The sequence below is a fragment of the Aythya marila genome, assembly GCF_965140915.1.
Source record: "Aythya marila genome assembly, chromosome: Z".
NCBI lineage: Eukaryota > Metazoa > Chordata > Aves > Anseriformes > Anatidae > Aythya > Aythya marila.
The window spans coordinates 27158888-27183625 of NC_139080.1; the positions used below are offsets into that span (position 1 = coordinate 27158888).

Here is a 24738-nt window from a genome sequence, read left to right on the forward strand (position 1 = left end):
ATTTCTCCTCCAGCAATATTTGCTCTAAAGAGACAACCTTAGAGCACTCAACCACTAACCTCTATCTGAAGCTTAGTTTTTGTTATAGAAGTTACCTGATCTATCATTAATATCAAAGACTCCTAAATGTAAAGTTGAACCCTCACTCCTGGGGGCAATATCTATGCAAAGGTTATACTGGAATTAAAGAACTTTTCCTCATAGCCAAGAAACAAACCTTCTCATTCTCTGGAACCCAGAGAAGCACTATTTAAGAATCTCTGTTTAAGTCTAAAATGCTAATTTAAGCACAGAAATTTTTAGAACCCATTTTTCTAACACCATGAAGAAGATGCTCTGCAGAAAAACAAGCCCTCTTATAACAGTTTAATACTTACAGACAATTCTTTTCCTGCTTTTCTGACAAGAAGCCAGACCAGAAAGTTTATTTTGTATTTTTTTATTGTATGCCAAAGTTCATTAAAGATGAGGTTTTTGCTTGTATACAAGTTACTCAAAAATGTATCTAGGCATAGATTCATTAGCAATCCTATTTCAAAGCATAGGTTTGTTCAACCAGGCCACAAAAATAATATTGTGTACAAGCAATAACTAGAAGGAGCTGCAGGTTGAAGGAGTTTCCAAGTATTATAGATCTTGAGATCTATAAAAATGAAGTCAAACAAGAGCAGTCAAAATATAAAATAGCAGCTCCATGTAGCTTTTTCAAGTTTTAACTTTATTCAGAAAGTGACAGTTCAGTTTGCCTCATTCTTTGATGCTTCATCAAAGTTTTCAACAAGATCTGGAGAAAGAAAAACACCGAAATTAGAGTTTGAACCACTTCTGCTTTGCCAAATGTATTTTTTCTGAAGTTCTACTTCATATCAAGTGCTTATGAGGTTAAAAAAAAAAAAAAAAAACAACAGCTTATAGAACACATTTCAAATAACATAAGAGCTTTTCAGACTTCATTTTCTTGCTTAAGAACTAAGTTTTAGGTGGTTCATTATAAAGCACAATTCTAAAATGATTTAACTTCACTTGTACCCACAACTAAACAAAGTGATACTGGATAGGTAGTTCTGTCCCAGCCTTTTTACTGAAGATTAAATAATTATCTCAGCCACAGCTATTACTCCTACACAGGACAAAAATGCTATCCCAAACCAATTATTCATCTAGTCTAGCATGGTATCTGAAAATAATGAAATAACCTGTCCACAGGAATTATGAAACAGAGTGACCAGTCAATACCCTACTGTCCTTGGCCAAATGTTATGGTACATAAGTCGTCTCTCAGCAAAACTCATTTCCTTTTTCTCAGTTTCATGTTTGTTCTTACCTGGAACTTCATCATCATCATCTTCACCAGTAGCAAGTGGTGCTTTTCCATCCACAGCTGCAAAGAGCAAGTAGTTTAAAAAGTGTTATTCTAGCTCACCGTAAGCACCCTAGTTACAAAGTTGTTCTGCTTTCTGCTTATTTATTTTTAAACATTATCAAAGAGTGTAAGCTAAGCTGTAATGCTCTATACAGTTTCCCTGCTGAATAAAAAAAAACCTACAACTAGCCTAAGAAGTTACCATTCCCTTTGTTACTGATCATGCTCAAAGAGATGATAGTTTACCTGACACCATCTTTTACCTAAAGGTATTGAGTGCCTTGCATGGTAGTCATTTTCAGTGACACAGACAAAGACTTATTCTACCAATTCCTCTTGAAAGCATCTTCGTTCACCGACTACTCAGTCGTTCTCAAAGTTTACCTATTTCATGACATCAACAATTTCCATGGAAAAGGACAGATCTGAGTCCTTCTTATGATCTTAAGACATTCAAGAAAAACAATAGTGTAATTATGAAGCTGCAGGCACATGCAGATGACTAGAGACACAAAAACACTACTGTTCTCTAGAAAAATTAGAGGAATATGGAACCAGATGCACCATTTTACCCTTACTTGTTTGAGGTAACCACATGCTCTGGTCCACTTCTCTGATGATTCAGAATCTTTACTACTCTCATTATATTTGCCAGAGCATTAACCATTCCCACTGAAGCAGATCAATGAGTATCTCTCAAACTCCAGTCGCAGAATGCTAAGAATAGGCATTTCAGGTCCCTGGGTGCTCGTGCCACTGCCTTTACTGCTATTCTTAGCTGTGCTACCTAGGCTAAGTTGTATCAAACTCTTCACTACTTCAGTTTTTCCTAATTAACCCTTCTGATTTCAAAAAAAAAGCATGAAGAAAAAGACAAGTTTATACCAGATGACCAAAATCACCGTACCCTCATTTCTAGATAAGTAGGTGAATACGTAAAATTTACTTGGAAGGGGCTTATAACAAGGTCACTGCTAATCATCCCTTTGTTTTTAACAGCAGAAAGCTATTACAGCTTGAGTACATCCTTAGTGTTACGTAATCCATTTCAAAAGCAAACTGTTTTATTTCCTCCTGAACTGTCTGCAATTTCTTTTCATCCCCAAGACCAAACCAAGTTCATTTCAACACCTGCAAATGGGATCACTAAACATGCTTTACTCTTTGATGTCAGGTTTCCAACCCCAGTAGACAATACTGAATGGAAAGTTTTGTGCAACTACCCTGGCATCCACCCAAAGCAGAAATAAACTACCATTTACCAGATCATGCAAAGCAAGCACTTTTAACAAGCTTCTCCACTATTAACACTGTCCAATTTAGCTTGTGCAGAATATACCCATCTTGTTATGAGAAGCAAGTCTTTAGTGGATCGGTTTAAGACCTTCGGATTCTCCTTCTTTTGAGTCCTACTACTATCACACAGAAGCCACAGAAAGAACGTTACAAAGGAGGAAACTGAGCTTCATGGGGAAAGAAGTGGTTTATTTCCTCCTGAAGACTACTTGTGGCACAATTTAATTTTTTATTTTTTGCTGGGAAATAGACTGGAGTGAATCAGTATCAACTTGAGAAATGGAAAGAGAGGCTGTCTTTGCTTGCAGCAAAACACAGAAATAAATGCAACAATCAAGTCCATTAATATCAGCAACTGGACATCATAAGCTTCTTGCATTTTCTGTTTACAATGTTCCACATTCTATAAGCAACAGACTTAATATGTTGGAGAAGACACAGAAAGACCCTATATGGACACAGGGCAACAAGCCTGTCTTACACTACCAACTCTCAAGCTCTGACAGCATCACCTTTCTCAAATACCACACTTAAGTCCTTCCTCTGCTTTTCCCAGACAACCCAAGAGAACAGATGTTCAAGTTGTTTTACTAATTTAAGGCTGGAATAGAAGTTGGTATATGTAGCTTAATGCTCATGCCAGTCCTAAACTACTCTACACACACAAATTACAACCTATTTTCTTGTGAGTATTGTGTAATTCCCTCTTAGCTATCAGAAAGCCCGTGCAAAAAGAAATACCTTCACCACACCTGTGACAGTACAAAGCAAAAGCAACATGTCTGTACTTCGGTCCCTCCACTCCACTTGTATTTCCATTCAATGCATCAAAACAAACATTTGAAGTTTATGTTTTTAAAGCCTTCCATGGTCATTGATCTGTCTAGCTTTAAAGAGATAGGTATGTCAAAATATGGTAGCCACATCAGGAAGGAAACCACAAAATCAAGTCTTGCTGCAGCTTTCTAGTCCTAGACCAGCCACAAGATACACTGAGAAACAAATGCCTCTGCTTTATTTGGTTATGCTCTTTGCTGGAATTGAGCTATAAATAAAATCTAAGAGTTCTACTTCTCCATGTCATAATATGCTTGCAGACAATAAGAGTGCACTGAAATTCACTGCAGCTGTATAAATAAGTCCATGTCAGCTGCCAGCATGGAATGCATTCAAGTTTCAACTTACGTTGCTTGGGCAAGGCTTCTGCCAATCTCCTCAGGCTGGTCAGACTGTCAGCTCCAAGCTGATTTAAGATGCTAGGAAGCATTTCTGTCAGCTGTTTTGTCTCAGCATGGCCAGTGATAGTGAAAGTGTTAGCAGCCAGAGATGCCTGAACTTTAGGGTTATTGAAGTGAATGACTGTTCCTTGGTTGGTAAACATATTTACCTGCAAAAAAACAAACAAACAAACATTATTTCAAGAAGTTTAGTGTGGTTTTTCAATTTAACTAGAAACTAGATGCATTTTCTAAAGCTCAATGAGGACTTACTGATAATTTACAGACAGGTTTAAAATGCATTAAAATTAAATTGGCAAGGGACATTTTACATATCTGTACCGAAAAGCACTTTTTCATTTGAAGGAATTACCTCTTCAATACCAGAAATATTGTTCACTCCCAGTTTCTTCAAAGAAAACTGAAGTTTCTTATCATCTGCCGTGGCTGTTCTGTGGACAACCTTCTTCTTTCTGCGGGCAGTACCCTTGCAAAAAAAAAATAAATTAATATTGAAACAATTCTTCATAAACCCTAATCCTCAGGGCCACATAATTACTCTGTAGCCACCTACAAATCAAATTTCATACATCAAGTTCCATTTCTGTGTTACAGTCCACAACTCCACCTCTCCAACTGTACTGCTGCAATCCCTCCCTTGCTGTAATGCAACCTCTAAATGCTTGTGAGAAATGTGAGGTTTTAGGAAGCAAATCGCCAGAGAAACGTTACAATTCCACTTAGATGTGCACAAGTCGATGGGGCCGGATGGGATCCACCCAAGGGTACTGAGGGAACTGGCAGAGGAGCTGGCCAAGCCACTGTCCATCATTTATCAACAGTCCTGGCTATCGGGGGAGGTCCCAATCGACTGGCGGCTAGCAAATGTGACGCCCATCTACAAGAAGGGCCGGAGGGCAGACCCGGGAAACTACAGGCCTGTCAGTTTGACCTCAGTGCCAGGAAAGCTCATGGAGCAGATCCTCCTGAGAGTCATCATGCAGCACTTGCAGGGGAAGCAGGCGATCAGGCCCAGTCAGCACGGCTTTATGAAAGGCAGGTCATGCCTGACGAACCTGATCTCCTTCTATGACAGAGTGACGCGCTGGGTGGATGAGGGTAAGGCTGTGGATGTGGTCTACCTTGACTTCAGCAAGGCTTTTGACACCGTCTCCCACAGCATTCTCCTCAAGAAACTGGCTGCTCTTGGCTTGGACTGGCGCACGCTTCGTTGGGTTAGAAACTGGCTGGATAGCCGGGCCCAAAGAGTCGTGGTGAATGGAGCCAAGTCCAGTTGGAGGCCAGTCACTAGTGGCGTCCCCCAGGGCTCGGTGCTGGGGCCGGTCCTCTTTAATATCTTCATCGATGATCTGGACGAGGGCATCGAGTGCACCCTCAGTAAGTTCGCAGATGACACCAAGTTAGGTGCGTGTGTCGATCTGCTTGAGGGTAGGAAAGCTCTGCAGGAGGATCTGGAGAGGCTGCACCGATGGGCTGAGGTCAACTGCATGAAGTTCAACAAGGCCAAGTGCCGGGTCCTGCACCTGGGGCGCAATAACCCCAAGCAGAGCTACAGGCTGGGAGAGGAATGGTTGGAGAGCTGCCAGGCAGAGAAGGACCTGGGAGTGATGGTTGACAGTCGGCTGAATATGAGCCAGCAGTGTGCTCAGGTGGCCAAGAAGGCCAACGGCATCCTGGCTTGTATCAGGAACAGCGTGACCAGCAGGGCTAGGGAGGTGATCGTCCCCCTGTACTCAGCTCTGGTGAGGCCGCACCTCGAGTACTGTGTTCAGTTTTGGGCCCCTCGCTACAAGAAGGACATCGAGGTGCTTGAGCGGGTGCAGAGAAGGGCGACGAAGCTGGTGAGGGGCCTGGAGAACAAGTCCTACGAGGAGCGGCTGAGGGAGCTGGGCTTGTTCAGCCTGGAGAAGAGGAGGCTCAGGGGTGACCTTATCGCTCTCTATAGGTACCTCAAGGGAGGCTGTAGCGAGGTGGGGGTTGGCCTGTTCTCCCATGTGTCTGGTGACAGGACGAGGGGGAATGGGTTTAATTTGAGCCAGGGGAGTTTTAGGTTAGATGTTAGGAAGAACTTCTTCACTGAAAGGGTTGTGAGGCATTGGAACAGGCTGCCCAGGGAAGTGGTGGAGTCACCATCCCTGGAAGTCTTCAAAAGACGTTTAGATGTAGAGCTTAGGGATATGGTTTAGTGGGGACTGCTAGCGTTAGGTCAGAGGTTGGACTCGATGATCTTGAGGTCTCTTCCAACCTAGGAAATTCTGTGATTCTGTGATTCTGTAATTCTGATAGGGATTCTGCAGCATCCTACTTAGAAGAGAAGAACTGCATGCTGATCATGATCTGTTGTCACTGGCCTAAAACTGAAGGCTGCGTACAGATTTCAGTTGTTTTTAAGGTATCTTTAGATCACTCTTCTCAAGTTGTAGCCAAAATTTCATGAAGTCAGAGAACATCGAGTTATTGATATATTATTATTTTCTCACTCATAGGAGTGTATGAATGAGAACAGACCAACATTCAATTTTTATTCCGGATACACATCTTCATCTGATGGAACTACATATACGTATTTGAAGAACACTTTCATTTTGCCAAAATATTTATAAATACATGTTTTTAAAAATACTTGCACATAGTATTTCAGACCACCTCTGTTCAGAAAGAAAAACAAAGGTTTAGTTCCCCAACAAACAGAGTTGTAAGTTTCTCCAGGGAAATAACTGTCCCATATGAGAAGACATTTATACCTATGAAAAAGAAGAAAGTGTCATTCTAATACTTGCTGGAACAATCATACAGCTTCAGTAAAATCCAAGGTAGAAACGGCTAGGAACAGGTGAAACTAAGTCTTCCTATTTCAGCTTCCCATGTTCTACATAGTAACAACATGAAAATGCAGTGCTGCCTTGCTGCATAAATAAACGGTTGCAATATCTTTTAAGTGTGAAGAGGCTGAAGTTAGGATACTGGCTAGATGCTAGCATCTTTACAAAAACGTCAACTGACAAATTCACATGAAACTAAAACTTGGAGGATTACAGCTCAGAAGTTTAGCCTTTTGTCTAGGAAGTGCGATGTTCCTTTCCTGCTACTGTCAAGTTAGTGATCTGCTCTGCTGCACAAAGCAATTCAAAAATTTCTAGAGTAAGAGAAATTGTTTCATTTTAGTACCTTGACTACCTAGTAACTGAGCCACATGAATTAGTCACTCTGGACAAAAGCCCTCTCAGTCAACTTTGAAAAGTTACATCTTGAAGTAAAGGTTATGTAGGAACATGTGCCCCTCTCCCCTCCCCTCCCCCAACATTTACCAGTATTAAGCACAGATATCAAACTTCACACAGCCTGAATTTCAATGAACATCTGCTGCTTTAATCTCCATAGATTTAAACTTCTAAAGATTACATGTTTTTAGTAAGCAAATACTGCCCCAATCATGCTGAGACATGCTGTTCACAGCCCTCTACCTCTGTACTGGAAAGAATGGATACAGTAGGCCACGGGTAAAATACTACACATCTGCCAGTCCTCTATAAAGGTAAAAAACACTTATAAAGGTGTAAAACACCTGTACTGACTACAGCTGTAAGAGCTGCAGTCTGAATGCATATTCTTAAATGACCAGCGTTGGATGCATCTGTGGTCAACACACACACAACCACCAATTCAGCAGTTCTCTGCTTAACAAGGAATCCAGATAAAGAACATGCAGGATCACCACGCCAGTTAATACCAATTTCACCCTGACTTAAGGCCGCCCAAATCCCCAGCCAAAGGCAAAAACCACAACGAAAGTCACTGGAAGCTGCCAGTGAGAGTCCTGCTGAGGAGTTCTTATTCCGAGACACCTCTCTTATCCCGAGATATGCTGATCCAAGAGGAGCGTGTTTCCTCAGGAATTAATGGATTAGTCACAAATTAAAAACTTGAGCTGTACTAAAACGTTCGCCATTAAAACTATGGCCAAGGAAGTTTGTTTTTTTTTTTTGAAAATCTTCAGGCTGTAACTAACCAGAGAGGTGCATTTTGTCAGATGTCATGGCAACACAAAAATCACCTTCCAAGCACTTTACACCTTCCACTCACGCGTTGGTAACGCACCCAGAAACCCCCAGTTTTTCCCCCCAAAACGTTGCCCCCCCCCAGGGCCCGTCCCGGCGGCGCCCCCCCGCCTACCTTGCCGCCGATGCGCACTTGGGCCTGCAGCTTGGCGAGCTTCTCCTGGTTCATGATCGTTTCTTTCATCTGCGGAACCAACCGCACCGCCCGTCAGACACCGGGTACCCCTCGGGTACCCCCGCAGCCCCCCCCGTGCCCCCCTCAGCCCCCCGAGCCCCGTCCCCCCCCCGCCCCCCGTCACCTTCCCGGGGCGGTGGCGGCGCTGCCGGAGCGGGGCGCGGGGCTCAGCACGCGGCGGGGAGCGAGATGGCGGCCGGAAGGGAGGCGGGCGGGACGGCCGCGCATGCGCAACCGCCGCCGCTGCCGCCGGGCCGCCGGGGGGCGCCCTAAGGGGAGGCGGGGAGGGGGCGGCAGGCGGGGCCTGCTCTGCGCTGTCCGTCCCGTCCCTTCCCTTCCCTTCCCTTCCCTTCCCTTCCCTTCCCTTCCCTTCCCTTCCCTTCCCTTCCCTTCCCTTCCCTTCCCTTCCCTTCCCTTCCCTTCCCTTCCCTTCCCTTCCCTTCCCTTCCCTTCCCTTCCCCACAAATCCCTCCCACTTCCTAGACCATTTATTTTATCGTCAATAAAACCAACCCACCAAACACGCACGTGTCATACTTTCATTCCTCCCATGACCGTCTTTCCCCATACAACCACTAAGGTTGGAAAAGACCTCCAGGTCCAACCACCCCCCTACCACCAAAGTCACCCACTAAGCCATGTCCCTAAGCACCAAGCCCAACCTGCCCACCACACCTCGCCCTGGGCTCCTCATGGTCCAGACAGGCTCTGCAGTGCTCAGGGGGCTCAGTCCTGTGCTGCACCTTGGGGTACAGGTCCAGCCATATGAAGGACCAATGCAATAGAGAAGACAAACTGCTCTGCAGACCTGCCCCTGTCACCACTGCAACCATACCCCGTGGGCCTCCTGGCATCAGCAGAAATACCACCGATCACACAATCTCACCATGTGTTTTAATGACTTTTATACCAGTCCTGCTTTGGAATATCCTCAGGAAACTACCCCCCTTGCTCTTGTTTCCGTAAGACTGCGTTAATAAATGTATCCTTCTGTATTCATTAATACTAAGGTTCCCATCAAAGTAAGCCCCAGCATCATGTCCAGGCTGTGCTTTGGCTTTGTCGTGCTCTAATGATATCTCTTCACTACAACAGAGCTATTAATTTGTAAGCAAGTTGCCTGGCACAGAAGACTTTACTCGCTGTTAAAGAGCAAACCAATTACTTTTGTAATTAGTGAGAATGAATAATAAACACGGCTCGACTCCATCTAGTGGCGATGAACGGTCACCAAACAGCGCTGACAGAAGGTTCTGCTGAAGTGCAAGCTGTGCCTCCCACCAAATTTATGTCACCTCTGAAAATTCGAGGACAATCAAACAGCTGTGGGGAGGGAATGCTGAAATCCAGTCCAGCATATCTCCACATTGGAACAGTGAACAATTTTGCTCGAAGATGAATGAGAAAAAGCCCATATTACAGCTTATGAATTCATTAATATATTGCAAGATTAAATTGGCAATGTAGCTGCAACAAATAGGAATATAGACAAGATAAAAATAAGAAAAGTGGGGGAAAAACAGAGTCACTGCAGGCTATTAAAAGTAAAAGCAGTAAATACTTCAATACTACAGCTTCAGATTTATCACAGTCTGCCATCAATATATAAGAAAGTTTTCAGAATTTCCAGGCCAATTGATGATTAAAAACATGTGAAATGTATTAATAGCCTAAAAGACTGAAGTGAAAATTAATCACAGAAAGCTTATTCCAAGATAGAAGATGTAGAAAGTGTGGTTCCAGCTGTCAGCCTAGGATTAACTGGGCTGGAGGTATGATCTCATATTCCCTCATGTGAGATTTCAAAGACAAATTATGCTGAAAACCACATCACTGAGTTATATCAGGAATCAAGTGAAGCAGTTCAAGAACTGCAGTTCACGAAATTCTGTTAGATTTGGTTACATTTCCTGGAACAAACACCAGACCTTCAGAAAATAAACTTTGCATCAGAGAAAAAGTATTTTAGTATGCTAAAATAGCGCTGGCTTGTTTTCTCCATTCCTTTTTGTGTAATTGCATAATGAGAAACATAAACTTAAACCTGGATTTACTTGTAGCTGAACAACTTCTGTTGAGAAGTCAAACAGATCCAAAGCCCATAGTACTGAAACAGAGCCTGAGCTCTGGCAGCATGTTATGAGACCTGAAAAAGGGTTGAAACTCAGGATCTCAAAATCAGCAGAGAGCATCAATTACTGAAGAAAAGTTCATTAGCTGCACAGAAGCATAGGAATGGGAAAAGACAGTGAAATGGTTGCTCATGAAAGTTGTCTCATGAATTATGCAAAAGCTAAAGGCAAAAGAAAGGCAAAAGTTGCTGTCAAGGTAACAGAGGAAAAGCTGTCCTGAAAGACATGGACAGTCCTGTGTTAATAATAACAGGGTATATTGAGAAGAGGTGTTAATTTAGTATTTTATTCAGGAAATGAATCAGAAGTCATAAACAAAACTGATCAGGATAAAATGAAGTAATATTTGTCCTGATTGTCTGTGAACATAAAGAGCACGTATTCAATATGTTTTTAGGCAAAAAGAAATCTGCCTGATATTCAAAGTCTCTTGGAAAGTGTTTGTTCAAAAGAAAGCTGTACTCAGCACTCAAGAAAGCCAAAGTACATGGTACATCAACAATGTTACTAGTGATATGAATGGAAAAGGATATGTCTCAGAAAGTCTTGATATAATTCATAAATTACAAATTCATAAATTGTGAAGAGATACCAAAGATATAAACACCAAATGGCAGCTCGGGAAGATTGAGCTAAAGTAGAGTGTTTTTTTCTATCTCAAGTATTACTATGTTGTATCAAGTGCTGTTGAATGTATGTAAATATCCATAAAAGACTTCAATATCTAGGTAGAGATAGAGCTCCTCATCAGGCAGTGTCCTTTTTTCACCATGCCTGCAGCTCAAAATCAGCAACCCCAAATACCTGGCCTTCAAGCCACATCATAAGCCTTTTGTGAGCCATGGGCTGTCTCTCTGTGTGTAACACCCTGCAGAGGCAGTCTAGAGAATAGTCAGAGAAGTGCTGTATGAAGAATTCCTGCCTTCACCATGCATGGTTCAAACAGTGAAGTTGGTGTTAATCAGACTGGCAAAAACTTGCCTAGAATAGGTTTCACGTTAGGCTTTTGTGGTAGAGTCACAATGATGATCTTGCTGCAGAACAGATAAAAATAAAGGTTGTTAAGGCCTGATCTAAAAACAGAGTAGCTGCACCCAAGGGTGGCACATTTAACCCACGATGAATCAGAGTTAAATTTGTTGCACTTTCAGATACACGATTCTCAACATACCGCCTTTGATGTGACCATCTTGCTGATGTCTTGGCAGCTGCGTGGCTATGATTCATTCTGAGTTTTGCTTTTGGCTTTCCTGGCCTCTTGGGTCAGTATGGTGCTCAGCAGGAGGTAAGTGATGGACGCAGGTGGCCAGAGGAGGAGAGGCTGGAGGGGGGCAAGAACGTTTCTCCTTCTGCAGCAGCTAGCTGTTAATTCTGCTCAAGCTCTGGCAGAAGCACACCACCCCCTTGGTTTAAGCAGAAAATCAATCTCCTCTATCTGCGACCACAGTATAGATAATCCTTAAGGATTTATAAGTGGAAGAAGAGCATACCTGCCAGTATTCACTACTCTTACAAAAGGGTCCATGCTCCTTCAGGGCTTACTTGCATTGCTACAGCATTAAATGGAAAATATGTTAAATATCTGATGCATTAATTTTTGGATCTTCCTCTTAATTTGCCAGAACCTGTTTACAGCAAAGATTTCACTGATTATGTAGAGCACGTCAGAGAATTGTTAAAAAAAAAATGTTCATTGCCTCTTGTAGTAAGAAAATGAAAAAACATTGGATTAAAAGAGCAGGTAACTGACTTAAAGCAAACAAAAAGGGACACTTCATACCACTTGTGGTTAAAGCTAGGGAACATTTCACTGCAGAACAAGTTCAGTGGTGTAAATGTACATGATTTCAGAAAGTGTTTGGACATATACACAGTAGAAAAATCCATCAAAAGCTATTACATTCAAGTGTTATCTTTGGCTTAAAATAAATCCTGATGCCTAGATTTCTGGTGGCTATGAAATAATTTTACACGCTTGTCTTGTTTCTGTATTCTTCCATAAGCATCGGATACTGACTGGTACCGAGTACAACTTCTGGTGCTAGACGGGTGCTATATCTAACTTAATATAAACCTATAAACTCTTTTTGTGTTCTGTTAAACCGGAAGAGCAGATGTGTCCTGAGAAATTGTAGTCAAATTTTGCAGGAAGTGAAGGCCCAAAAGAGCCTTACTGGAACTGAATTTCATATATCATAGCAGAAGTACTTGCCATGCAAGAATCACAGAGCAAAGAAAACAAAACAAAACAAAAGGAAAAAAAAAATGTCACTGGTGGTAGGGTCTCCTCCAAGAGTGAAAAACTCTTTTTCAGCAGTCAATGTGGCAGGAAGCCCCACAATATACTTCTGCCTTCTTCAGCTTTTCAGGTGCAATGCAATGCTTTTTGGCCTGATCGCACAGACCCAGTTTATAATCTCAGCCTTTGCAGGATGCTTAAGGATAAAGTAGTCTTCCCCCAGAACCACACAGCACTAAGCCAGAATGGAAGGAGGGAGATAAATATGCAAAAAATAAAAATAAATAAAATCATGGGGCTAAGCTGTTGGTCACTGTGGGCAATGGAAGCCACAGTTATTGCTGCAATAGACAGCAATAACACAGACACACTGTCCTGTTGTAGCATCATTGGTGGAAGATATTTTCTTTCCAGGATGCAAGACACACAGAATTCAGTCCAAACTTTGCCCTGGGGATTTACATCAATCGAAATTGCACTTTTTTCCAGGAAATTGTTTTATTTCAATAAATGGAAAGTTCCTAAGTTTTCTGCAGGGAAAACTTAGATCTGGGTTTGGAGAGTTATAAGGATATGCCAAAAAAGCTTCACATTTGGAGCTGCAGTTTCTCAAGGTGCAGCAGGCCCAGGGCAGGCTCTTCAGCCAGGAGGAGTAGTAGGTGGCCAGGCTCTACCTCTCTTTCTCCAGGCTGTGTGGGCTCACCTGCACATATCCAAATGCTCATCAAATCACCCAGGGATGCACACTGCCCACACGGTGCTCTACAAGTCTCTGGCACCCTGCTGCACCAGAAAACCCGGTGTGGCCCAGCCTGGCTGCATGAAGATGCCCCAATACATGGCCGGGGGGATCTCTGAAGCTCCCATCCTTGCTGCCCTGCAGGAGCCCTGGTGCTGGGTAACCTGGGGAGTGGGGGCAGGCACCAGTTCAGGTAAAGAGCAGGAGCCACCCAGTCTGCTTGTAGAGATCACCCAAGCAGTTTGATTCCATACATGATAAAATGCACTGATAAAATGCAGAGTGCTCCGTATAGGCATGTAGGAATTGAATGTATGTTTTATTTATTTATTTATATTCATTAAATACAATAAATATTTGGCTTACTTTTTTTTTTTTTTGATTAAAAACGAATATTAATAAACCGAAGTAACAACAAAGACGCTGCCCTCACGCCCGTCACTCACATCCCGACTCCGTACCGCTGCAGTTTTGGGTGCGTTTCGTGTTTCCTCGTTCACAACCGGCAGGGAAAGCCCGGCAGGCAGCCGCCGCTGCCCCGGGACCACCGGTGCGGGCTGCAGGGCTCCGGGCAGCCTTTGCGGGAGCAGATCTCACGGCCCCTCTCCGGAGGGAAGGGGTTCAGGTCGCCCCAAAATGTTCCTACGGGTCTCGCCAGTCCCCGAGCGGGGCGTCTTGCGCCAGGGCTCCCCGCATCCCGGAGCAGCCTCTGCCTGTCGCTCCCCGCCGGTAGGTGGCATCCCCCGCCCGCCGAGAGCACCGCCCGCAGCGGAGCGGAGCCGGGGCCGCTCCTGTCCCCTGCGATGGGACAGGGACAGGACAAGGAGCGGGGACAGCGGGCGGAGAGCTCCGGTAGAGAAAGGCATCCGCCGCCGCCCGTCGAAGAGCCGCCGCTGTTCGCCAGCCTTCCTCTGTCCTTTCGTTCCCTTGCCCGAAAGCACCTGCTAGGTTAGGTGGGGAACAAGTGGGAGAAGCCGTTCCGGCAGCACCACGAGAAAGTCGCGACGTGCGGGGACCGCGGGGACACCAGGTCTTAGCTGTCCGCCCCGGGGCTGACAGCCAGCCCTCGGCTCCCCCGCGGGGACGGGAGAGCGCTGACAGCACTGCCCCAGCCTCCCCAAGCCCCCCGAGGGCCCCGCCGCTCCCGCAGGACACGTCCAGGAGGACCCGGAGTGCCCGCGGTGCTGCGGGAAATCGGCGCTGCCACAGCCATCCGTGTCACCCGCCCGGCAACTCCGGCTCCAGCAGGAGATGGCAGGCAGGTCCGGCTCCTGCTTCAGCGTTGTTGCTGCTCCCTATGCATCCTTTCACTCCATTCTTCCCATTTAGAGCTTGAGGGATTGCTTTCCCTCTTCTCTTCTCTTCTCTTCTCTTCTCTTCTCTTCTCTTCTCTTCTCTTCTCTTCTCTTCTCTTCTCTTCTCTTCTCTTCTCTTCTCTTCTCTTCTCTTCTCTTCTCTTCTCTTCTCTTCTCTTCTCTTCTCTTCTCTTCTCTTCTCTTCTCTTCTCTTCTCTTCTCTTCTCTTCTCTTCTCTTCTCTTCTCTTCTCTTCTCTTCTCTTCTCTTCTCTCTTCTCTTCTTTCTTTCTTTCTTTCTTTCTTTCTTTCTTTCTTTCTTTCTTTCTTTCTTTCTTTCTTTCTTTCTTTCTTTCTTTCTTTCTTTCCTTTTCTTTCTTCCCTTCTCTCTCTCTCTCTTGCTCTCTTTTTCTCTCTCTCTTTCTCTCCTTCTCTCTTTCTCTTTTTCCTTCTTTCCTTCTTTCCTTCTCTCTCTTTCTCTCTTTCTCTCCTTCTCTCTTTCTCTCCTCTCTCTCTCTCTCTTTCTCCCTTTCTCTCTTTCTTTCATTCTCTCTTTCCTTCTCTCTTTCTCTTTCTTTCTTCTTTCTACCCAGACACCAGGAGATGAGCAAGAATAAAAAGAACAACAACCAAAAAAAAAAAGCTAAAAGTAAAAATGGTAACTCTCCGTTCAGAGGAAAAACCTCTCTCAGGGACGAAAAGTTATTTTTCTGCATTCTTTCCAGTAACTTGCCCTAGGACCCTAAAGCTAATCCAGAATGTCATTTTACTTTCAATTATCTGTTAATCTCGAGTGATGTTATCAGTCTTCCCAAGGGGAAAAAAATAATAGTCAATACTACACTACCAGCTTTGGAGGTTTTTTTTTCCGCTCCCCCCCCCCCTTTTTTTTTTCCCCCCTCTCTTTTAAAACTTCTGGTGGCATTCTCCTACCGGCGTCTTACTAGCGAACAAAATGTGAATAGGATTATTTGGAAATAGTAGAAAGGATTATGCTTTAAATCCATGAAACTGGGTTTGAAACAGGGTGACTTGACGCTTTGAATTAGCACAATATGTAGACAACGCGTTTCAAGAAAATGGTGTGTTTCAGTTGTTTTAGAAGTGAGATTGGAGAAGTGAGGACGCTAGACACCGTTCCGATGATTTATTTCGGAGCACGAAATACTTTAGCGCTGCCCCGGTTCTAATCGGATTTCAGTTGTGGGTTTCTCTAACAGACCTAGGACTGGTGTGAATTTTCAAGGTATTTCTTTCTAAGACCCCGCCGATCACATTTATAACCAAGACTTTTATTTATTTATATATTGTCTCCTGCGAGCCGTCGAGGAAAGGGTCTCTCCTCTCTTCTGCTGTCCTTGCGTCATATATCACCTGAAACTGGGACCAGTGGGACTAAATTGGGAAGCAGTCCTTTGTGTCACTTTCTTTGGGTTGTCACCCCTGCGCTCAAAGCAGAATTGGCAATTTAAAGGCCGGTGGATTTTTTTCCTTTGCATAAGAAAGAGGTAAAACTAATTCTCTGTTAGTGTTTCCCATAATGGGGGGATCTGCTTCTCTCCCCTTAAAAACAATAGCTTTGCAAATAAACTACGAGATTAGTAGTGTGCTTTGGAGACTGTTGTCCGAGAGTTTGCGTGGTCGGCGTCTAGAGATACTTGATTCAATTCTTAAATAAATTGAGCTCTGGAGGAGGAAGAGGAAGGAGCGTGCAGAGAAGTTTCGAAAACCATCCCGTGGACAGAACTCTATCTGGAGTTTGTTAGCTCACCACCTCCTTCATTTGGGGTGGGGGACACTGATTTGGGTAGAAAACTTTATTTTAGAGAGCTTTGAGACACGTGCCGCCCGACGCCCCTTCTCACCAAGGCACTGCACACCTCAACTCCCCAGAGGCAGCCTCACTGGCAGCAGGGCTTTCCCGCAGCCCCCTCCTCTGGCCGGCCCCACGCCGCCTCCCCACAGCGGTGCTGAAATCTGGGCGAAAAGGCGTTTTTCCTCCTTCCCACGGGAACAGGACCCGGTCCCCGAGGGCAGCGCAGGAAAGTGCCGAGCTCCCGGCACGGATCCTGCAAAGATGCTCCAGCACTTTGGGACCAACTTAAATTTCTTATATTTTTTTGTAAGGTGGGGGTAGATGTCTGTATTTCCCCCCTTTTCCACTGCAGACCGCCCGCGGACCGGCTCAGCCCCTCTCGGCCGGGGCTGTGCGACGAGGCGCCCCGAGGGGGGGTCCGGGGCCGCACTGACGCCGGGAGCCATGTCATGGCCCCCTCGCTATAAGGCGGGGAGGAAGGCCGCCCTCTTTGGGACTCGGCCCCAGCCTCCTCACCGTCTTTCCTCGGGCCCGGCGAGCCACCCCCCTCCGCCCTCCCTCTTTCCCTCCCTCCCTTCTTCCCTCCCTCCCTCCTCGCCAGCCTCCTCCTCCCTCCCTCCGTCCTCCCTCCCTCCCTCCTCCCCGCTCCCCTCTCCTCCTCCCAGGACTAGGCGCGCTCCCTCCTGCCCCACATCCATTAATGTCTGGGGGCTGAGGTGAGCAGAAAGAAGGGGGGACCCTGCTTGCAGGCGCGGCGGCACGGCCCCCCCCCGCCCCCTAAACCCCATCCCCGAGCAAAAACAACAGCCCCCCAAAGAGGGGAGGGGAAGGGAGGGGGCAGGAATCCCCAAAGCAGCCCCAAAATACCCCGCAACAAAACCCGGACCGCCCGCCGCCGCCACCGCCGCCACCGAGCGGGCGGCGGCAGCGCTCTCGCGGCGCGGCGGCGGCGGCGGCGCTGGGGGCCGGCGCGGCTCGGAGCGGGCCGCCCGCACCGGGAGAAGGCGGCGGCGGCGGCGGCGGCGTTGGGGCGGCTCTCGGCGGAGCGGAGCGGGGGCCTGGCGGCGGCGGCAGCGGCAGCGGCAGCGGCAGCGGTGGGGAGCGCGGCCGCCCGCCCGCCGCTCCGCGCCGGCCGCCGCCGATGCGGGGCTGCCCCGCCGCCGCGCCATGACGCTGAGCTCGGAGATGTCCGAGGCGTCGGCGCTGGCTGAGGAGACCGACATCGATGTGGTGGGCGAGGAGGACGACGAGGAGGACGACGACGAGCCGCAGCCCCGCCGCCGCCGCCGCCGCCGCCGCCACCGCCGCCGCCGCCGCTCGTACGCCGAGGACGAGGAGGAGGAGGAGGAGGAGGAAGAGGACGAGGAGGATGTGGGCGACCTCCACGACGACGCCCTGCTGCCGCGGTCGCCCGTGCGCGGCGGCGGCGGAGGAGGAGGAGGAGGAGGAGGAGGAGGAGGCGGCGGCGGCGGCGGCGGCGGGGCGGGCGGCGGGGACGGCCCCGGCGGATCGCGGCCCCCCTCCCGGGGCGGCCCGCAGAAGGCGGCGGCGGCGGGCGGCGGCGGGGCGGGCGGCGGCGGCGGCGGTGGCGGCGGCGGGGCAGGCGGCGGCGGCGGCAAGAACAGCCTGGTGAAGCCGCCCTACTCGTACATCGCCCTCATCACCATGGCCATCCTGCAGAGCCCCAAGAAGCGGCTGACGCTGAGCGAGATCTGCGAGTTCATCAGCGGCCGCTTCCCCTACTACCGGGAGAAATTCCCCGCCTGGCAGAACAGCATCCGCCACAACCTCTCCCTCAACGACTGCTTCGTCAAGATCCCCCGCGAGCCTGGCAACCCGGGCAAGGGCAACTACTGGACGCTGGACCCCGAGTCCGCCGACATGTTCGACAACGGGAGCTTCCTGCGCCGCCGAAAGCGCTTCAAGCGGCAGCAGCTCCCGGCCCCCGAGCTGCTGCTGCGCGCCGTGGACCCCGCCGCCTTCCTCCCGCAGCCCCCTCCCCAGCCCCCGCAGCAGCCGCCCTGCGCCTACGGACCCTACGGCTGCGGCTACGGCCTCCAGCTCCAGCCCTACCACCCGCACTCCGCCCTCTTCGCCTTCCACCACCCCTCCCCGCCGCCCCGGCAGCCCCCCGCCGCCGCCGCCGCCGCCGCCGCCGCCGCCCCGCCGGGCCCCTTGCTGCCGGCGGCGGAGCTGGCACGGACGCCCTTCGGCTACGCGCACCCGCTGGGCCCGGCGCTGGCGGCCTCGCTGCACGCCGCCAAGCCCGGCAGCGGCGCGGCCGTGGCCCGCTCGCCCTTCTCCATCGAGAGCATCATCGGGGGCGGACCCGGACCGGGACCCGGACCGGGACCGGGACCGGGACCCGGCTCCGGTCCCGGTAGCAGCTGCGCCTCGCAGTCGGCCGCGGCACCGGGGCTGTCCCGCCCGCTGGGCAGCGCCGGCGGAGGCCTGTCCCCCGCCGCCCCCCTGCCCGCCGCCCCCGGCTTCGCGGGCCGCATCTCTAACTGTTAAGGGTTTCGGAGTCTTTCCGAAGGTAGGATCCGGGGTTATCTCTTTTCTTCGCCTCTCGGACGCCCGGCGGACGCGGCGAGGAGCGGAGCCGCGGGGCTTTGCGCGGGGCTTTGCGCGGGTTTTTGCGCGGGTTTTGTGAGCGATGGGGATCGAGGGTCGTCCTCCGCGGCCGCTGGGCCGCCCGGGACCTGCCCTAATGCACAGCCAGGTCGATATGCTGCATGGGCGGACGGTCATGCTGTTGGGAAGTTACTCGCTACTCCTTGAAAAAAAAAAAAAAAAAAAAAAAAAAGAAAGAAAAGAAATAATAATAAATAACGTCTCTAAACCGTCAAAGTTCAGAGATTCTCAGGTCTAGGAGCTTACAAACAATAATTTACAGGAAAAGGAAAAGGCTTGAGGGAGGACAGCAAAGCAATACTTTTTCATTTTAGTACACTTGTCTCATGTACTTTTATAAGAGAAAAGATTAACATGTTTACACAGAAGAAAGTCAAGATTATCATTTCTTATTTTAACCTGTGTTTTGTATTATAATAGACTTACGGAGTTTTTATTTTGTACTTTATGCGTATTCTTTACAAGGAATATTGTTAAAAATTACTGGCAAGTATTATTGTACCATTTTAATGTAAAATTTTTACACGTTTTCAAAAATAAAATTTTTAATTTTCAAAAAAAAAAAAAAAAAAGAACCAAACCAAAATACAAAAGGAGCTCTGCCACACAGTTGGCTTTGGACCCTTTCGTCCTTAATACTTCTCCCTTCTCTGGGGCATCGATATATTTTTCCTCGGGATTCATACCACAACACTCAAGGAAATTTACAGTTTGAAATGTATTATGACTGGACTTGGCCGCGATGAAGATATAAATATGATCTTCACAGTCAAGCCATTGCTAGTCCTAGCAGAGAGTGAAAGAAAAAAAAAAAAAAAAAAAAAAAGTAAAGAAATGAAAGAAAGAAAAAGAGAAAGAAATTGCGAGCAAGAACAAAAGATGGAATAAATAGTAAAAGGTCTTTCTAGTAGGATTAAAGCCTAGTCCTGCAAAGTACCAACCAGGGGATTGATTATAAACACTGTTTTAAACCATTTTTATACTTCTGGGAGAATTCTAAATCTGCACCACAGTTTGCAATCATATAGGCCCAACGGAAAATAGTAATAAGGGGCATGTACAGAACTTCAGAGATTTGTCCTAACCTCTTAAATTTCTATGACGATAGTACGGACATGTGTTTCTACTTTTACACATAATATAAAAAGAGCATTGGAATATACTTTAGTGATGAGCTGATTAAACGCAAGAGCTGTTGAAGTCAGGAGACGTAGGTGTCTGAAACCAACGGCGTCAGGAAGCTTTTTTTTGGTTTTGAACTCTCACTTTCTCACGCATAAGATCAACAGATATTTATGTCATAGTCTAAAATTATTTTTTAACCTAAAAAGTCCGCCTCAAATATTTCGAGCTTAGGCGTGAAAAGAGGATCGAACGTTTTTAGAGCAGGCATGGTGAGGCTTGCGGTGGGCTCGGAACGCCAGCTCTCCAGATCAGGAGGGCGTTCTTCGAGTGAGGCTGTATTTATAGAATTCAGTAGACTGTGGGATAAATTACGTGAATTTTCGTAAAACAAAAACAAAAAGGAAAGGAAAGGAAAACAAAAAAAAAGAAAAAAGAAAAAAGGGAGAGAAGTCTTTTAGTGCTCTTTGGTGTGGGGAAGGAAAGTGTACATGGTTATACACTTTTACGTCTCGAAATACCTCGTCGCCTTAGTTTTCAGTTTCCTCGTGGACAGAAAAATGAAGGTTTTCAGTTTTGTTGGTATCAATGTAGGGTTAAAACAGTGGTTTTCAGAAAGCGGAAAGACTGGACGTATGATCTCTGCTGGGCTTTATTTGCAGCATGTAGCTGGAGGGCCTCTTTGGGTGTCCCAGGTCCCTTAGAGGACAAGTACGTACCGTCCTGTTTAGTTTTTAGAACAGAAGGGAAGAGAAACCCGAGGCTCCGCGGACCTGCACCCTGGGGAGAAATCAGCGTTGTTCTCCAGGGAACCATTCACTCCCCGTCTCCGGGCCTGCGCCCTCACCGGGGCTGGCCGAGGGGGCTCTGGGGATGCCGAGCCCTGCTCGGGCGTCCCCCGGGCTTGCGGCTCAAACTGAGAGGGGCTAGTCTGGAGAGGGAAAAGGCAGCGGCGGGGGGCTGCCCGCGGTCTGTCTGCTTTTTGGCCGCTCCCGCAGCGGCTCGGGGCAAAGAGGCTGTGAGAGCCCTGGCGAAGGGCGGCACACGGAGAAAGCAGGCTCCGCATCCCCTCGCTGGCTGCCTCGCGAACCCCTGCGAGCCGGGGATGATGCCCCGTGCGCCCAGGTCGGATTCGGCCCCGACCCTGGCCCCAGCTACATAGCTCGGGCGGTGGGATTGCGGCAGTGCTTCCCCGGGGTCGGCAGGCCGGGTCCAAAGGTATCTATATATATATGTGTGTGGCAACGAGACCTCTAGGCCCCTCGTTCCTTCCTTATTTTTATGCCGTGCGCGCACGGGGCCTTCGCCTGGGAGCTGGGGGCGAAGCGGCAGCCTTGCCGGCAGAAGGGCTTGCAAAAAGTGTCGCGGCTTCATTTCTCGAGGGCCGAGGAAAGGGGTCGGGGGACTGAGCTGTGGCGACGAGGGCAGCCCCCAGCGCTTGTTTTCCCCCGGTTCTCCGGGAAGCCGCCCGGCCTCGGCCGCCCTGCCCGACGGTGCCGGTGCCGCGCCGCAGCAGGTGCCGCAGCCCTCCGGTGTGCCGGGCCGCGGACACCCCCTGGCACCCGCGGTGTCCCCCCGGCTTTCCAGAGGGACAGAGGGGACGTGCGGTCCTCGCAGGGATGGATCCCGGTGGAAAAATTCCCCCACAATAGGCTGGGCCCTAATAAACAAACTGGTGGGACAAACATGATGGTGTCGCCTCCTCCTCCTCCTTCTTCTCCTCCTCCTCTTTCCAGCTACAAAGTGTGGATTCGTTAACCCGTCTCCTTTTCTCATCATATCCCCGTAGGGCTGAGAGACGAATTACTGGAGCTGAATCGGGAGGGGATTGCTCTATATGGGGGCTAATGTTTCAATCAGTTCCTCCAGAAGGACCACACAAAAAGAAACTTTTTAGTTTATGGAGCTATTATGCAGAGTTTTAATCTAGGGATAGATTTAGCCAAATGTTATCTATTGGGAATTTAATGAAGCCCTTATGTATTCAATCGCTTTTTATGCCACACACAGTGTCTCTATCCAGAAACGTTTCCTTCTACATATTTCTTTGTTTCTGTTGGGTGATTTATATATTTTAATTAGTTTTTCTTTAATTATTTCTTCTCAACCATCTTGTATAACGTTTCTCTCAAGCGGGACTGCGTTAGGTCCCTTCCCACATCCCCTATGAAAGAAATTTCCCCTTCCCTCCCCCGTTTCGGAGCTGATTACTTTGCACGTCTGCACGCTGCGCCCTGCCCCGCGGAGCGCTCCCCCCGCGGGGCGCAGAGGAGGCCGACATCCCCACGGCTCCTCCGGCACCGGGAGCCTGGCCGAGCCCCGGGCACCCCCCTACAATGCTCCTCGGCCCTACAGCATCCCCAACAGCAGCTCTTTTGGGTCATTCGCTCCTGGTCATTTTTCTGCTGCAGCGAGATGCACCCCCAGGCAACAGCGGGGTGCTCCGAGGCGGCTGCTGCCCCCCGCATCCCTGCAGGCTGGTTTCAAGCACCCAGGGTCAGCCCCGTCCCGGGTCCCAGAGGGCAGGGGGCTAGGCGAGGGCCTCACCTGCTCTCGGCTGCTGCTTTTCTTACGGTGCCGGTGGAGAGGGAGGGCGCACGGCGGCCCCCGCCGCTCCTGGGGCCTGTGCGGGGGATCTGTTGGAAAGTGGTTCTGGTTTAATGGCCCCTTGGCACGGCCCGGAGACTCCGCTCTGTATGTAATACTTTCCTTCATTACTTACAGTAAGTACTTCAGTAGTCTCTGATAATATTGTATTTGACAGAAATCATGGAAATTATGATCATGGCCAAATGCTCCCTGCACGGGAACTTGCTAACCAAAGCAGATCCGTTTTCCAGCTTGTGACCAGCGGCTCCCCCTTCCTCAGCGAAGTTTCTCCCGCTTCCCCTTCGGCGAGGAGCCGGGACGGGCCGCAGGCACCGGCGGGACCCCGGTGCCCGGTACCCGGTGCCCGGTGCCCGCTGCGGGCTGCTCCCAGCAGGTAGGTGTCCGCTCGCCCTCCGGCTCCCCTCACTCACCTCTCCGCTCACCCGCACGCTCCGCAGTGCTCCTTCTCCCTTCTCTGCATGTCTTTTCCCCTCTGCCACCCCACCGCGAAAGCCACGCCGAGCAGCTGCTCTCCGCGCGTTTGTGCCCACACGCGCGTGTGGACGGGTGTGCAGGAAAATGGCACTCCCGATGCTAACTAGTTGCTTTCGGATCACTGCCGCGACAGCAAACGGCTTCGTATTTGCTCTGCACAGATGGCCGTCCATCGACTTGGGGGGAGGCGGAGACCTGCTCGGTAAACCGCCTGTCCTCCTTTTTTTTTTTTTTTTTTTTTCTTTTCTTTTGTAGGAGAGAAAAACCGCCGCCCGCACGGCTTGCCGCGGAGATCTGGATTCGACCCCAAAAAAGAGAGAAGAGGCGAAGAACCAAGGCGCTTGGAGCCGCGCAGTCCGGGCAGGCAACCCGACGGCAAAACCCGGTGCGGCACCGCGGGCATTGCGCGGCCGAGCAGGAGCGGGGGCTCACCGGGGCCGCCCCCCGGGGCCACGGCAGGGAGCCGGCGGACGAGGGGCCGCGGAGAGCCAAGAAAGTAGGGCTGGAGTGAGCTGTACTCAGGACTTTTTATTATTATTATTTAATGCAGGGTCTCGCCAATTTCAGAAATGATATCGCTGAAGTGAATTTAGACTGAAAGTTGTTTTTTTTTTTTAATTCAAAATAATTAAACTTGCCCTTTCTCTAAACCACAAGAGACCTGTTGAATTGATTCTAAGTTTCCCTCTCGTTGATGGAGCAAAACGGCATGCAGAAGTCTGCGGGGCCCCATATTTAATGATAAATTATACAATTTACGTTGGAAGCAAAAGGATAAATAGAGATTTCGGTTGTTGCATTAATTCGTTGTCTGAAGCTGGGAAGGCCTTATCCACGCTTAATCCGAAAGTATTTCTCTCCCCTTCGAGCAATAGAAAAGCAGCTGTGTATATCGAAATGCGCATGTTACGTTCAGGAGCGTGTGCCCGAGGCCCGGTGCGGCTACCGGGACCCGCTCCCGCACATCCGCAGCGCTGCGGGAGCCACTGCGGCAAATGTGTGCAGCGTGGAGAGCGCCGGCAATGCCTGGAGACACGGCCCTCCCCACCGCGGTCTGCTCCCCTGCGCTCAGGACGGGAGGGCACATGCACACCTGTACGCCCAGAATACATTAAACCCATTAAATACACACAATCAAGATAAATGAGGTGTCTTCCTCGGGTTTTCTTTTCTTAAAATAAACACTGTCACGTCTGCTTATTCAGCAACCACCAGAGGAAACTGATAGCTTTCTAATATTCGTGTTTAGAGGGAAATTCCACCTGTTGTCTGCAAGAAGGGTGTGTGTGTGTGTGTGTGAGTGTGTGTGTGTGACGACAGGCAGTCTCTTCGGATCAATAGTTCACGTTTAAAGGAACCACGGTGGGAAAAAAAAATAATAATAATAGTACAGGGCAAAGTGAGAGGGGACAGGTGACTGGTTAGCCCGAAACTGGATGAGATCAAAAATTACGGGCCGAGAAAAACAATTCATCGTATGCAATCCAGCCTGCCCCTGATTTCACGGAGTCCCGTCGGGGCAGCTCGGTGGGTTCTGCCAAGCTCCCCG

At 48.7% G+C, this 24738-nt stretch overlaps 2 protein-coding genes across 2 annotated transcripts; one reads left to right on the top strand and one right to left on the bottom strand.

The window, feature by feature from the left end:
- Nucleotides 1-697: 697 nt before the first annotated feature.
- On the bottom strand, nucleotides 698-8360 carry BTF3 (basic transcription factor 3). Its single transcript, XM_082782627.1, has 6 exons — nucleotides 8255-8360; nucleotides 8071-8139; nucleotides 4250-4363; nucleotides 3845-4046; nucleotides 1325-1381; nucleotides 698-784 (listed from the first exon to the last, which is right to left on the bottom strand). Exons 2-6 carry the CDS (start codon nucleotides 8137-8139, stop codon nucleotides 738-740), a joined length of 489 nt encoding a protein of 162 aa, XP_082638753.1. The 5' UTR covers nucleotides 8255-8360; the 3' UTR covers nucleotides 698-737.
- Nucleotides 8361-17376: 9016 nt separating this feature from the next.
- On the top strand, nucleotides 17377-22964 carry FOXD1 (forkhead box D1). The gene is made up of 2 exons (XM_082784098.1): nucleotides 17377-18885; nucleotides 22870-22964. The coding sequence occupies exon 1, from the start codon at nucleotides 17517-17519 to the stop codon at nucleotides 18861-18863; it is 1347 nt and encodes a 448-aa protein (XP_082640224.1). The 5' UTR covers nucleotides 17377-17516; the 3' UTR covers nucleotides 18864-18885; nucleotides 22870-22964.
- The last annotated feature ends 1774 nt before the right edge of the window (nucleotides 22965-24738 follow it).